The sequence below is a fragment of the Corapipo altera genome, unplaced genomic scaffold, assembly GCF_003945725.1.
Source record: "Corapipo altera isolate COAL_440 unplaced genomic scaffold, ASM394572v1 23, whole genome shotgun sequence".
Classification (NCBI taxonomy): domain Eukaryota; kingdom Metazoa; phylum Chordata; class Aves; order Passeriformes; family Pipridae; genus Corapipo; species Corapipo altera.
The window spans coordinates 9,887,665-9,904,014 of record NW_020884878.1 but is presented as its reverse complement, the minus strand read 5'-3'; the positions used below and the strand labels follow the sequence as shown (position 1 = coordinate 9,904,014).

General features: G+C 40.7%; 1 protein-coding gene across 2 annotated transcripts in view; it reads right to left on the bottom strand.

Moving 5' to 3' along the window:
* SYNE3 (spectrin repeat containing nuclear envelope family member 3) overlaps positions 1-16,350 on the bottom strand; it is a 67,142-nt gene that overhangs the window by 11,433 nt on the left and 39,359 nt on the right. For both annotated transcript variants that reach the window (XM_027637913.1, XM_027637912.1), the window contains exons 13-17: positions 15,474-15,637; positions 14,397-14,520; positions 14,073-14,228; positions 13,265-13,414; positions 11,982-12,020 (exon numbers count right to left, since the gene is read on the bottom strand). In XM_027637913.1, coding sequence (XP_027493714.1) covers positions 11,982-12,020; positions 13,265-13,414; positions 14,073-14,228; positions 14,397-14,520; positions 15,474-15,637 — 633 coding nt within the window. The remainder of the gene's footprint in view (positions 1-11,981; positions 12,021-13,264; positions 13,415-14,072; positions 14,229-14,396; positions 14,521-15,473; positions 15,638-16,350) is intronic.

The following is a 16,350-nucleotide window of genomic DNA, read 5'->3' as shown; positions in this document are numbered from 1 at the left end:
TCCAGCTCATAATCATCTCCCCAGCTGCAACAGGCTCTGAATCCTGGCTTTGGAATCTACAAGGCTGGAGGTCAGAAAAAAGGCCCTGTAGTGCAGCCTGACTCAGTACCTCTTATACCTTACTAGGCCTATCTTAAAATTTTGTATGATGCAAAATAGTGAAAGAAACACAACACTGACAGTGAAGAAGACAATAAAGTCACATCTATTGATGTGCACTCATGGGAAGGCCACACAAGGAAGTCCCATTACACTTGCTGGTGCAAATCTGGAGTAGCTCAATTAATCTCATGAATCTAATGTGGATTAGCATGACCAGGAGATAACAAATTTGGGGCTACGGAATTCAGAAAAATTTAATTCAGAAGGGAGATTTCCACTGGCAAGATTCCTGGGTAACTCCTGGCAACAAACTACACCACATGAGTTTCCCCCCAAAAAAAAGGTCAAGTCAATTATCTGTAAGGGAATCCTGAAGATAAGAGCTCAATAACCCATTAATTTCATCAAACAAGGAATTAAACTCTGAACATAAATGCAGCCTTTAATGCAGCCACAACATTAGGTACCAGCCTACGTCACAAATATCAGCACAAAAATTCCACTGAAGTGAGACCCACATTTTCCACAAAAGGGAGTGAATTTGTTGTGTTCAAGACACAGGCAATGTCAGTGCTGCAGCAAAATTAGGGCTTCTGGCCCCTATGGGACTCTTAGCAGGCAATGCCTGTCCCACTACAGCACCACCATGGATAGTCCATGGTGAACATAGCAGAGAAGATAAGGAGGAGATTGATGATAAAAAAAAGTAATTATGCCTTTTGCTATTTTTAACGATCTCTTCCACTGCTTTCTAAATTACTCAGTCCCTTCTAGTGCTATATAAATGCTTACAGAATTAATTATGAAGACAAATATATAGCTGCAGTTACACATCATGAGACAGTTGTGCTGCAAAATCCTTCTGTTGCAGTTGGTTTACTTCCATTACACCAAATGGCTGATGAGATTTAATTATTGTGTCAGGCAGATGCAGAGGCAGCAGAGCAACAGCTGCTTGCTCTACCATTTCTGGCCCACGGTATCTGGGTTGTAATTTGCCTGTTGAGGCCAACGAAAACTCAGATCCCCAACACTGGAACTGTCAGTGAGTAATGTGTACATGTCAGGATGTAAGTGGGACTGACTTTGAGCACCACTGGGCAAGCTCCCTGGGTACAGCGATCATTTACTCACAAAATCAAAGCTTCACCAACCTGTCTAGCAGGAGTCCTCTGTTACTACTTTGACCTGTTCTTGAAGTATCAGGCATAAGTAGCTGTATTAATGAGACTTTCCCTTCTCTACTCCTGGAGTCCAGACCTGACATCCTTTATCTTCCTTGGATTTCATTAGCCTATGGGCTGGAAGATCCTGCAGGGATTCTTTGTTTACAGTCAACACTAAATCTGTTACGCATGAGGGCAGCGGCCACAACTCTTGGTTCCACCTGTCTGGGCTTGTCTCTGCAATGCCACAAAACAGCCACTCCTTGGTGCAGTCAGTGTAAACCAATGGACTGTCATCAACAGTTCTGTTTTCACTGACCATTTCTCATTCTTAATTCTTCACTGCATCCATAATATACAGCCATATGACAAATACAGTTATCATAGCACCCCATCTATAAGGAAAAAGACCCTTTCCAAGCTCTAGAAGCTATGAGCAAGTTTTTTTGTACATATTATCAGGTGTAGTTCTGTCAGTGGAAGATCAGATTTGAGTTACCTCTACCTTAGGACTATTCAAACCATGCTCTCTATTATACCACTAAGGCACAGTAAGTCTTAATGCTGATGTTGTTAAAGGGTAGGATCCTGTGACTGACTGCTCAGTGGTTCATTATGACTGGAAGTCTCAAAAATGTTCACACAATGTGGGAATTAGAAGTCCATCACACACTGATACAGTTGTGAGGACTACCAGTCTTCCTAGCAGCACCTACAACTTTTGTTTTACTGCTGTCAATCCTTTAGCATTGGTTTTGAAAGCTACTTTAATCTGAAACTATTATTTAATTGCCAGACCAGCCGCAACATCTGTCCTCCCAATTATCTCTTTGTGCCTATGAACTAATGGGAAACGTCGACTGATCCAGTTGTGCCTTGTTTCTGTTCCTGCCACAGCCCAGGGAGCAGATATCTTATGGTCACTCAGGTCTTGTCGCTGGTTTCTTGTGGTGACCACACTGCCAGTTAGCCACTAACATTTTTTCTAACCCAATTCTTTTACCAATACAGCATTTGATTCACTTCCTCTGCCTGGATTTCTATAGCAAAGACTACTAATGCAATTCTAAGAAATAGGAGGAGATTGAAATGCTATTTAATTGCCTTGCTTTTAGATATACTGGAAGGACCTGTAAAATAGTATTGCTTTTCACAGCTCATCCTCCAGAAAGAATTAATGTGAAATGGCTTTATTAGCAAGCTATTGTTTGCTCTCCTTGGAGCTTTCTGCAGCGGAAGATACTTATGCTAACCATAGCAGATCCTCGCATGAGAAAAACCTGTGGAGGGACATTTACCTTGGGGCAGAACTTCAGAGAAGGAGAAATGTTTTATCTTTATCTGCTGCTTTTCTCCCACCTGCTTGCTGAGTTTATAGGCATTTGTGTTTGGTGAACTTTTGTCTTTTTTTGCCCAGCTTCTCTGTTTTGTTTGATCACACAGGAAGGTCAGAATCTTGTATTTCTGACTCCATTTGTTGTCATGGGAATGACTCAGTTATCACAAACATGGTATTATGATGTCTCTGCAGGACTGAAAATGAGGCACATAGGAGCAGTGAGGGTTTGGTGCTTTCAGCAAATTTGCAATAATAAACCCTTAATATATAAGGGCCCTAACCTACACACATTGAAATGCATAGGAGACTTATCATTAACTTTAGTGTCTGCAGCAGGATTATGCACAGAGACAACTAAGTATAGCCAGGATTGGGAACTACTTGTCCATGGAGTTCAGTAGATATCTTACAAATGGATTCGTTAGTTATATGCCCAGGTTGTTGTGACATGAAACCTACATTAGTTCTTGCTTTGTGCTAGCTGGAACAACTGGTGATATCTTTTTGTTGTGGTATTACAACAGGTGCTAAAGGATAAAAAATTTTGAAGGACACGCAGTGACTTTTAACAGGAACAAGAATACAGCTGGAAAAAGCAGGGCAGATTTGGGGCACTGACTCCCCCTCTGTGAAAAAAGCAGGCATTCAATTTTACTTAGTTAAGGTATTTTTTTAGGTCAGCGACATGAAAAAGAGATGCTTTCAGGCTGTGGTGACCTGACACTATGGCACCAACAGGAAATTCAGGAAAGGAAGGTTCAAACCTCTGCTCTCCTGGGCTCAAAGTGATCAAGGGCCTGGAATCAGGACCAGACTCTCAACCCTTTAGCACATCATTCTGCATTAGAAAAGGCCAGTCTAACGCAGTTCCACCTTTGCAAGAGACAGTTTGAATATTTAATTTGCATAGGAGATCGAGGGTCAGAATGGCAACCGTTGCTACACCATGGAATTTCCCTTCCTGAATCAGCCCAGCTACTGGCATCAGTACAGTTACTACCCAGCACCCACAGTGCTTGCAGTGCATATGTCAGACCTAGGCTCCACAAAATATTCTGAAATCAAATCTTCCTCTGAGAAAAACTGGCAAAGCTCCAGTGAAGTCAACAGAACTTTAATTTCCACCATCTTAGAATAACAGCTGGAATACCTAGGTACTGAGCCAAAGTGTCAGAGACATTTTTGAAACACACATGGAAAAGGAATAGGTTGGCATTTAAAAAGAAAATATACTTTTAAAGTTCACCATCAAGAATAAATGTCCTCCCCCTTCTCCTTCAAAATACCAGGACAAGCAAGGACTGTCAAGGGGTGGAGGGCTGTGTTTTGTGTAATGCTAAATGCATGCTTGTTACCAAATGAACTGCACTGGCTGTGAACATTCACATTTGTACTTGATTCATGTTGGGGCATTTGAATGACAAGCATCGGTTTAGATCTAGGGAGTCCTCAGAACTTAAATCTGTTTGCAGTTAATAACTCCTCACCAAACGCACTGTGAAAAATCACTTGGATGGGAAACAGCAGAAAAGCACTTTAGAACTTGCTCCATAATATTCCTGTGTAAGTTGCTGAAGTGTTTTACTAAAAATCAGTGCTCTCTCAAGTTTGCTATTGACCATGTTCCAGGGTATAAGAAAACACACAGTTAATCTAGCTATTTGAGGGAGCAGAGCAATATAGCATCTTACACCAAGCTCATTAGTGGGGTTTTGCTGCTGCTTGTATGTCACCAGTGTGCCTGACAAAAATCATACCTGCACCACTGACTCAGTGATCCAGCAGAGAAAAAATATTTAGTCTGGGTTTATTCCTCTGACCTCAGAGCATTTCCTGAAAAATGCACTGCTGCCTGAAAACTCCTGCTCTCCCTAGGGATAGAGACCAAGGCTCTAGTGTCCTACAGACACTATACAGACACCAACAGCCATTCCACTTCATGCCAGTGCTGTATCCTCTATTCTACAGCAATAGGCAGAGATGCATAGGTACTAAGGCAAGGATAAATAGTCTCTCCTTAATACTCTCAGCCTCCAGCTACTTTCAGCTCTGGCAGTTTCCTGAACATGATGCAGCTTGTGCATCTATTTAACGCTCAGGGAATCTTTCTTCAAGATACTTGTCCAGTTTCCCCTTGAACCTACACAAACCTACACAGGCCCTGTGCTTCTGCCACTCGAGATCCCACTGGATGCTTATTCAGTTGTCATTCACAGAGGCAGATTATTGACAAGAAGAAGAGATCAGTTCCAGGGAGATCACAGGCTGCTCTCAAACCAAAGCAAATTGGGTTTTTACCTCAGTGTGAGATAATCTGGAGCTGGGTTCCTCATCAGTTCTCAACTCAGAGTCATAAGTGTCCCTCTCTACGATAAACAACATATTGCAAATCCCAACTGGTCTTTTCAAGGGGGAAATAATTTGGGGGAGTTGGATACTACTGTCACCACAGAACTGAGCATCCAACATGCTCTTGGGCAAAGCACAGTCCCATAAACCACAGCAGGAACTAAGAGATGGATACTGTTGATCAGAGGTTCTATGGCCTTTGCAAAAGGACAGTGAGCCGTTGCGTTCAGAATCGAATTTTCCTAAATGCAAACACTGCCCAGGTTAGGCCACCAGCAGTGAAGAATAAGTAAGGAATAATAAGTGGGGCCTCACTGAGTCCTGTGCTTATCATTCTCCATCTCATAAAGAGCTACCAGAATGAATGTGCTGAAGGGAGGTTAACTGTGGTCATATAAGCAATTTTAGCTCTGACATTTTCTATCTTCAGATTGCTTGACTTCGCAAGCTTAACATTCCTTTCGATTCTGAAGAGCTAAGAGTATATACTTAAATGAGTAAGTATATAAGCAAATTAAAGACTTTGTTTTCTTTCTCAGGAGGGATTCTGGGGTCCTTCAACACGTCTGGATGATAAGCTAGAAGCTTTGATGGAGGCTTCATTTAAAAAACAGAAAACAAGAAGAGCCAGCAGTTTGTATCTGAGGTTTCAGCAGTCACATACAGCAGATATTTCAAAATTTCTGCTGCAAAGTCACTTAGACCTAATTACTGTGCCATATGCTACTGTGACAGAAGAAGGTTTATAAAGGTTAGCTTCTGTGTGCATATGCAACACGACACATTTTTAGGAGAAGCATGTCATAGGACAAGTTGTTTAAGTAGCACTGATTTCTATAATTCTCCAGACCTAAGCAAGGAGAAAAGGTCCCTCGTTTGGTCCTGTCTTGTGCACATAAACAGTTGTTGATGTTTAACTCCAGCTGGCAACTAAATACCACAGAGCCACTTACTCTGCCCCCCTTCCCTCATCCAGAGAAAAGGGGAGGAGAATTGAAAAAAAAGGTAAAACCTGTGGGTTGGGATAAGAACAGTTTAATAATCTAAATAAAATAATAATAAAAACTATAATAATAATATAACTTTAATGAAAAGAGAGACAACAGAGAAAAATAAAACCCAAGTAAGAAAAGTGATGCACAACACAGTTGTTTCCCACCCACCGCCTTATGCCCAGCCCATCCCCCAGCAGTGATTGACTCCCCCCAGCCACCTCCTCCATTTTAAATACTGAGAATGATACTCTATGGCATGGAATATCCCTTTGCAATATCCCCATTTGCAAAAGGTTCACAACACGTAAGAGGGTCTTAAACCAGTTGTACTAGTTTTGGCTGGGATAGAGTTAAAAGGGCAGCTCATATGAGGCTATGTACTGGATTTGTGCTGAAAACAGTATTGGTAGCACACCCATGTTTTAGTTCTTGCTGGGCAGTGAATACACAGAGCCAAGGCTTTTTCTGCCTCTCACCTCACCTCACCAGCAAGGGGGCTAGGGGTGCACAAGGAGCTGGGAGGGGGCACAGTCTAGACAGCTGACCCCAACTGACTCAAGAGATAGTCCATGCAATAGGACCTTGTGCTCAGCAGTAAAAAGGAAGGGAGTTTTATTAGGTCTGCCCTTGCCCTGGCTGAGTATCAGTTTGCGGGTGATGAGCCACTGGAATTTTCTTGTATCACTTGTTTACTTTGTTTCCTTCTTTTACTTACTAAGCTGCCTTTATCTCAACCCAAGAATTTTCTCACTTTTACCTTTCCAAATCTCCCCCATCTCACGACAGGGGCTGAAGTGAGAGGCTGAGCTGCTCATTGAATTTAATTGAATTCAATTAAAAACACAGGAGTACTCCACCAGTTTTTAATATACTCATAAGCAATACAATTTGTCTCAACAAATATATCACACAGAATCACAGAACATGCTGAGTTGGAAAGGACCCCCATAAGGATCATAGAGTCCAGCCCTTAGCCCTGCACAGGACTTTCCCCAAGAGTCACACCAGCTGCCTGAGAGTATCCTCCAAATGCTTCCTGAACTCTGTCAGGCTTGGTGCTGTGACCACTTCCCTGGGGAGCCTGTTCCAGTGCCCAACCACCCTCTGAGTGAAGAACCTCTTTTGAATATCCAACCTAAACCTTCCCTGACACAACTTCAGGGCATTCCCTTGAGTCCTGTCACTGGTCACCACAGAGAAGAGATCAGTGTCTACCTCTCCTTTTCTCCTCACAAGGAAGTTGTAACTGCAGTGAGGTCTCTCCTCAGTCTTCTCTTCTCCAGGTTGAACAGACCAAGTGCCCTCAGTCACTCCTCATAGAGCTTCCCCTCAAGGCCCTTCACCATCTTTGTTGCCCTCCTTTGGACACTCCAATAGCTTAATACCTTTCTTATACTGTGGCATCCAAAACTGCACACAATATTCAAGGTGAGGCCACACCAGTGCAGAGCAGAGTGGGACAGTCCCCTCCCTCGACCGGCTGGTGATGCTTTGCCTGATGCCCTCCAGGACACGACTGGCCCTCCTGGCTGCCAGGGCACTGCTGACTCATATTCAACTCACCATCAACTAGGACCCCCACAGCACTGCTATATGTTTTAAGAGCAAGGCTGTACTACTTTTAGGAGAGCTAGTTTATCATGTCAACAATGTATGTTTCCAGCTGCTTTACCATTGACTTCTCTCAAGTCAAGATCAAACTTTTCTTAAATTTCAGCAGTCATTATACATAATTTAAATGTTGTTTGCATTTTATTTAAATAATTCAAAAATATGATGGCTTACTTTTCAAAAACTAATACAATTTGAAGTAACGATTTGAAGAGTTTTTCTTACCATGCTTTTTATAGTAGTGTTAAAAACATTTTTCACATAGATACTGAAAATTGGTTGCATTCTGCTGTCGCTCAACAAATCCCTCTCTCTCTTGTTACCTTTCAGTTAGGAGGTAAAATTATATCTGCTGAGAAAATCATTCTGAGCTATCTCCTTGGTGAAAATCTGCAAATATTTCACAACATGGCAGGCTATGAAAGGACGCATCTCTGAAAAGAAAGTAAGAACAAGATGTCCTGGGAAGCAAGATGTCTTCACCACCGTGCACCAGCGCTACTGTAGAGAGAGGGCATCGGCAAGGCACAAATGTGGCAGGACCAGACAAACAACAAACAAAGAGCCTCTAACATTTGGGAGTACTGTAATGTAAATTGGTAAACAACTGAAACCTACAGAAATAAGAGCAGACAGGCAGGGAGTCTCACAGGTGCAGTAACATGAAGGGAAGCCTGTGAGCCTGCTGGAAAAGGAGGGGATGCTGCTGCCTGGCTCAGCATACTTAGCAGTGGGTCAGAGTCAGGAAGAGACAGTCAGGATTTTCAGGAATTTTTTTTTTAACTAAGTTTCCTTTAGAACAAACATCACTGTTGAGAGAAAATAATTCCATCTGCTAATTTTTAGCACTAAGATGCCCTTTTTTCTGTGTTTAGGTCATGGTATAATTCCTAAAAAAGGTAAGCACAGGCTTATAGGCTCAGAGATGAAAAAAAAAAAAGAGAGATATTATCTGTACCTATAAAAGAGGTCTTGAAAACTGAGGCAAAGATACCTTTTAATAAGTCTTTTTCATTTTAATGAGAATGTAATTGTACAGAAGATTTCAAGTACCTAACACCTAGCAGGACTTCAGGAAAAAAAATGGGCCACACACTTGCACTAGAGAGGCACTACTAACACAGGCACTAACTCACAATGCTGTGCTTTTCTGTAGTCTGACTTTCCGCCATGAGGAACTCCTGTCATATCTGCACTTGAGCAGAGCAGAGCACATTACTGTTTTCTTCCTGGCAAGCTGTGGCAGCTCTTGCTTCACATAGTTTCCTGAATGACTGCATTAATTTGATTGACTCCAGATCAATGGTGTCTCTAAACAAGATTAAATTACATGTTCCTTCTCTCTGTATGTTATAGGAGATTACTCTTAGCAGAATCTCAAAGGAAGCAATTAGCTGACCACTGATGTAATGAATTCTAATTATTTTGTTTGTACAAACAATAAAGCCAGATCATTTGTTTAGCAAGGAAGGGTAATTACTCTGAGCACTCAGGAAAATAAATCAAACAGTGCTACCTAGACCTGTAAATAATGAGGCTTTGACTTCCTATTTGTGCTAAAAATGCTCATGGAATATTTTCAGGTAGCTGGGAGCCAACCTTTGAAAGTAACATTTATCATAGTTATTATTGAGCATTTGCTTGATTATGTTCCTGAGTGTGCTAGGTACCCTGCAGAAAAATCCATCTACATTGCCCTGTCACTGGCACCTGCTAAAAACCTCACTGCAGCCAGTGCAATTTCCTGCAAATGTTTTTTGTTAATCAACAAGAAGTTGCTCACATCGCAGTCATTAGCCTGTACTGCTCCTAAGGGCACCAGTGGCTGGGGGCATGTCCTCAGCAATGGATGAATGATCAGGAAAAAAGCACATTACTATACATGGAGCAGGCTCTATTCTGCCCAACATTTGGTCATGTAGGCTAGAAATGGAATAAAATTGGAAGGTAATGGAATGAGACTGGTTGCAGCTGGGTCTTCTGCTTCTCCAGACTGATCTGCTGTTGCTGCAAAATATTCACAGCTCAAACAGGAGAGATGAACAGAGTCACTGGGGACCTTTTGTTGCAAAAAGCAGAGATCAGTCCAAAAACACCTGAAATTCTGACACTTTACTTATTTTGTGTGGCTCAAAAGCATGAGAGGGTGGACATATTAGAGACAACCTGATCTTACTGCATGCAAACTCATTGGATGTTGCAAGCACAGTGATGCAGCCCCCAGCCATGTGCTGTTCCTGCAGAGAGTAACTGAGATCAGCTGCTCTCTCAGGGCAGTTGGTTTCCTTCACCAAGGCTTTCAAAGGATATTCATACACACAAAAATATTTTACCTAAACTTGCTTTTATTTCTAGCAACGTTTTAGGTGTTAAATCTGAATTTAAAGTGAACTGCAAAGCCATGAATTCTGCAGTTGGCTCGCTTTTCCTCTTCTCTTAGCCCAAACAGTGATGCACCCGAAAGGAATCAATATTATTTTCTGGCTTTCCTAAATAGTGCTCAAAAATCTTAAGGCAACACAGGTTTACATCCTGATAAAACCCTTAGCCTGAATGAAAAAGAAAAAAAAAATAGACATCTCTGCTTAGAGCACTTGGATTCCCACCGTAGTGATACTATTTAAACACAGAATGAAATCTCTGAAGTCAGCAAAATCTCCCTGAAGTGAGTAGGGTCTAAGTTACCGCAACATCTGTACAGGCTGAAGGGAAACTGCAAATCACTTGTTCGTGAATGGGAGCCATTTCCCTCAAGCTTATGAGGTATTTCAGTTCTTCATTCCTTCTCACCCTGAGCTGTTTCTCTTTGTTTGTGTTCAGTAGCTATTAAAAACTTACCGAAGGTGTTTTTTGTGCTCTTGCTGTAAGAATAATTGACAAACATTTGCTGCGTGCCATTATATTATTCCAGCATCCTTGAAAATTAACTGAAGACTTAGTCTAATATGGAGAATTTAAGGATGAATAAATATACCACGTACCCCCAGGCAGGTGAGGCAGATGAATTAAAAAATGGCATCTAACTGTAGCAGAGATGTGCTTACGCCTAAAGCTTTTGGGTTGTTTTTTGCTATAACAAACTTGACTCAATCAAATCACACGAAATCAGAGAATTCCTTGGTCAGTCTTCTGGAATATCCCTTAAGGCCTCTTCTAGGGAAAAGCAGCACTACTCAATGTTTGGCTGCCTCTACACCAAGTATTAAAATGTCATATTGTTTTTCCAGCCTGAAAAATGCTGGTGACCTTACTGAGTGAAACAATTAATGCTGAGCCAGACAGGCAAGAACAGAAACTCTTTGGGGGTTTTCGGGAAGACTGAACTGAGGCCAAAACTATTCAGGAAACATGTGAAAATTACCTTAAAACTGGTCAGTATTTTGCTGGGGAAAAATACTGGAGATGCTACTCCACATTTGAGTATCAGAGGAATATCTCATCTGAATGAGAAAAATCTTGCCTTCTGGCCATCACTAGAAGAAGTGCAATGCATTTCATCCTTTAAATATTGGTCTCCTCTGAAGAGATGTTGCAACAGGAGAAACTGAGGGTTTGATTTAGCTTAAAATGACTATGTGATTATGTTCCTGTGACACATTATTCATTCAATCTACTTCATGTTGGGTAAATAGAGCCTTATTCTATTCCTTCTGAAAAGGAATGGAAAGTGAGATGACAGTACAAAGTAGAACCTAACAGCATCTGTAAACAAAGCAAATCATAACAGAGAGAAAAGACTCAGTTCAACACTAAGTTCAACAGAAAAACTTGCTGACTTTTTGAAAATGGGATCAGAAGTGCTGCTTGGTTTAATAAGAAACTGGCAGCATTTTGTTTTCTTTAAATTTCTCCTTATCATCTCCTGTACTGCTTCTGTTTCTTATGTCATCACTTTGAAAAGAAAATCCTTCACAGGAGGAATTCTGCTGCTTAGAATAAGGATTTAGTCCAATAACATTTGACAAATCTCTTGCCTTTCTCTGGTTTTCTGCATTAGAAAGAAGGTGGGCTGAATGATCGAAAGCATTATTTTTCACAAGTGTCTAAAGAATTAGGAGTCCCATTTTGAAAATGATTTTAGGTATTTATCCCTTAAATGCTTCAGAGAGATATTTAGGTTCTTCCTTAGTCTCTTTTGGAAAATGAATTAAATTCATATAGCCTGTAGATATATAAGAATTGAGTTCCCCTCCTCTTCCAGGAGATGGATATTTAGCTTCTAGAGAAACAGTAAGCATAGCTCAAGAGTAAAAACTCTGTAATATCTTTCCTCTTAAAATCTGGAGAAAATCAACAACTTCTTTAAGAGTGGCTCCTAATAAGCAAATTAATCTCAAGACTCTTTAGAAAACTTTAAAATCATTTTCTGCAAAATGTCTGATTGAACATTTTTTAGCCAGTGATAGGAAACTGTCATACCTTTCTGAATCTGTCTGGTTCTTCCCAAGATCCAGGAATCTGTTTAAAAGAAAAAAAAAAAAAGCAAAAAAAAAAAAAGCATAAACTTAAGATCCCAGTGGAGCCTATAAATGAGTATTCACCTCACAGGGGATGTTTCTTTCAAATTTGTGATCACCTGGGTAGAGTGAACCAGCAGGAGATTTTTTTTAATGATCTTTTTAACACCCCTTAGGCAGAAAGATGACATGGTTTTAGGTTCTTGACTATTTGAATCTGATGAGCAGTTCTCCCAGCAATTGCTTTGACTTTACTGACACCTATTGACCATATTTATGCTTACAGAAGGTTTTGGTTAACAAAGTGTAAGTCATTACAATCAACAGCAAACAATTCTCAGAAATATAACTCTTTATTGATAGAGGTCATGCTTACCTTCCATGCACTTCAAAGAATTTGTGTTCTAAATAAGCTTTGGATTCAAAGACAAGGTTTCCAAGGCAGAAATTTTTCAAATGTCTCAAATTTTAGGTGTTTGAGTTCAGATACCTTACAAAGCACTTGCATACAGAAAGTAAGCAAACCTGTAAAATCTAATCCTCTGCTTACGGTAGCTTGAAGTTGAGCACAAAATGTGAGTAGTTTAGCAAGAAAAGTATTAATTAATAATTATATATGTTTATGCTAAGAACATGGGAAGATCTTCAGCATGCCCTGGAATATCTTATGAATTCTGCCATCCTTAGCATATCTTATATACAAGAACTTGGTAACTTCTTTAATAATTTGGTTCTTGCACTAATAAACCTCCTTTTTATTTCATTCCAAATCATTAGCCCATAAAGAGAGTTTCGAAAAGGACTAGGTCCTTCTGTGCACAGTTACTTTGAGTCAGTGACTATTCTGATCACTCTGTCTCAGAGCAGGAGACACAAATAACGAACAGCAAATACATTCTTACTGAAGGAACTGTCAAAATAAAAAATCAATAGAGAATGTTGTGTGGAGAAAGGGCAAAAAAATAGAAATCCACGTACCTAGAACTAGGCATATATCCAGACTATTCCCACACACAAATACCTCTCAGTCCCAAACTTCATCCTTCTTTGACAACAGCCAATTGTCATTCTGTTTTGAAACTTCCATTTTGAGAAATATTTTGAGCGTTGCTTACAAAGGGAAAAAGATGGCACACAACTGCTTTAAGTAATTAACATGTGTAATGTTGAATTAAGACTAGCAATGTGAAGCAACATAAAAGAGCAATGGCAGAGGTCACCAATGAATTGTAAGTTGTCACCTACTGGCAAACTCAGGGACTCTTTCAGTTTAGATTTGTAGAGCATCCATCGGTAACGCAGGTCCTCCAGATCTTCAGAATTTCCAATGACAGAATGAAGATGAAGAAGATCCTCAAATTGACGCTGACCATCAGGCACATGAGACCGCAGCTCCTGCAGGCGAACAGAAGGTCAGCAGCAACTCAGAATTACAGAAGGCTCCAATTTTTAAACTAGCATTCCAAAAAACAGTGGTACTAAATCAAACTACTGGGTACTCTGGAATAGCACATTTATTTTTGTTATTGCTTTTTTGGTCTGAAATGATACCAAAGGTTAATCTGCAGGACTCCTGCAACCTTGGATATTTCTGTTTGTTATATTTCTTACAGCTTCCATTGCCATTGCATCTGGCCATACTCAGAGTGAGGCCAAATACCAGACACTGATTTTAATCAGTTTCTTTCAATGAACACCTTTACCATCCCACACTGGAAATGTCCAGCCCAACAGGTAGATGCCAGGTGCTCCCTTCCTTCTACCACTCTGCCTCTGGCAGACCTTTCTTAGTAGAAGAGACGAAATTTGTCTTAAATTTCTGAGCTTCATCTACTCTAGAGTCTTCTAAAGCAGAGAGTAGAGCGTTTGAATTTTTTGTCTGTTTGTTCTTTGGGGATTTTTTAAGGGTTTGGGGTTGCTTAGTTCGTGAGGTGGTTTGGGTTTTTTTGGTTGTTGTTGTTGTTTGGGTTTGGTTGTTGGGGGTTTTTTTAGTTCTGAAAGAACTTTCACTTGTTGCAATCTTTGTCTCCCTCTTCACTTACTGAGCACTAACCTCAAGTTTGCTCTGGTGTGCCTTAATTTCCTCTGTAGAAGATGGAGTCCCAGCAAGAATTTTGGTCAGTTCAGTGTTTTCTCCTAGTAGCCACTCTTCAAAGTTGTGTAGGAGCTTCAATTGGCTGCTTGTGTTTTGCCTTTCTCCCATCTTCTCCTAGGTTACAGAACAATAGCAACAAAAACCCCTTTACCGTTATGTCAGATGTTTCCTCTGAAGGCCCGATTGCAAGATCTTAACCTCCAACTTTGTAACCCATAATATCAGATCAAGGCAATAAAATCGTTCTTGTGAAGCTGATATGAAGGCAGATACCCATCTCACCTGCTTATGGTTGGGATCTACATTTAAAAGACGGAAGGCAGGTCTAGACATCCATCTGCTGTCCACAAGTGCTCTTTTCTTCTTATCAGCCACTGGTCTATCTAACTGCCACTTTTTAAGAAGACTTGAAAACACAAAACCAGAGACATCAGTGCAGTGGAACATCTAATGGTAAGACATTCATATTTTGACTGGGGCTATGGAGAACAGCTCTAGTGAAACAGCACTATTATTATTATTATACTGTTATTACTATTACTAGCACTATTACTATTACAAGTTATTCCCAACATCTTTTTAGCTAAATAAGAGCAAGACAGGAGTGTCTCAAAGCAGCACCAGTACCCTGGTTCTAACATTTCCAAGTGTTTTGTTTTCTTTTATTCAGGGGAATAAAAATATTATCTTGACAATATACCTTCCTTTCTATTAACAGGAGGCAGTACAATCAAGCCTTCCTCAAGTTAGTAATTTCATTTTTATGCCTATTTTGCCACTATATACAAATATAATCGTGCATGCAACACAGTATTAAATTTTAGCACAGACTAGCAAATATGAGCAATAGTTTGACACTGCACAGTGGAGGCCAAATAAATTAAGTCTTCATTTCCCAGCTAAGTGAGGATTTTAGCTCTGCTTATACTTCTGCAAGTTTGCAAAAGGCACAAGTCCCATTGCAGATATACCCTCCTGGAAGGTATCTCCAGATAAGAAAGCAAGGAGAAGAGGAAGGTGAGACAGAACAGCAGAAATCACTTAGTCTATGCCCAATTTCCTCCAACACGGACTGACAATGCAAGGGTAAGCCGGGTCCTAAGAGGACACTGCCTACTCCAAGCATGAGGTAAAGGCAGATTCAAAGACTCTGGCTCATGGATTCTCTAAAATAGTTTTCTTGAAAGTAGCAATTTTCAGTTTACAAAGTATTAAATAAAATCTCATCCTGCTTCTAGCATTGTAACATGGCTGTTCACTTTCACAGCACAAAGCATACAGCATCACTTGTGTCTGGTCATATAGCAGTAAAGAGCATCCCATGGAAGGGAGATGAGGTAGATCTACATGAACACTTACCCAGTTGCCATCTCCTTAAGTGATTTCCATGACTCCTTCAGCTGATCCAGCTCTGCCTGGACATGGGCAGTTTCCTCTGGAGAAGAATTCTCCATGACCATCTGGCCATGAGCTTCCACAAGGTGCAGCTGGATCTCCTTATCTGGAAACTCAGCTAGCCATCTCTGAAACGCACAGCCTTACAATTACTTCTAGGTATCCTGGGTAAAGCAGAGGCTATGTCAGACTGAAGGCCATGTTCAGTCCAGGACTATGCTGGTTCTGTTGGCACTAGCTAGAACATACCTAGCGGGAAAAAAAATACGCTGTGGATTCTTGCAAAGAGCCAATGCAGGTCAAAGAGCTGATGGCAAAACTTAAAGGGTGCAAGTTGTCAATGCACCTCCTTCCGTAACCTTCCCATGAGATCTTTTAGTTTCCCATAGGAAGACAAAAGCTGCCAGCTGAAGTAACCTACCAGAGCAACTCTAGCACCCAAAGTACTGCTATTCAGGGAAAAGCTGGCAGCTTTGGAACAGCTCAGTTCAACAAAGTCTAAAGCTGGCTAAAATGGCAGTAATGTTCAATGTATCGATGATTACACACAGGCAAAGGCAGGTATTGTCCAGGGAGATCACCCTGACAGGTAGAGCTCTTTTTAAAACCACCTATCCTTTGATAATACTTTATCCATCTCAACAGTTTTAGCCATTTTTCATTGCTCTTGTCTTTTACCTAGCTCCATGTCCCACAACAGAGGGCAAAGCAGGAAGGCAGCAGCAACGAATAGTTATCACAGGAGGAACAAACCATCACTACTCTCCCAAACCAGGAAATCCTCACTAGAAACCCCCATTCTCAATGTCTGAATGCTGCAAAGTGAATAATTAACATCTTA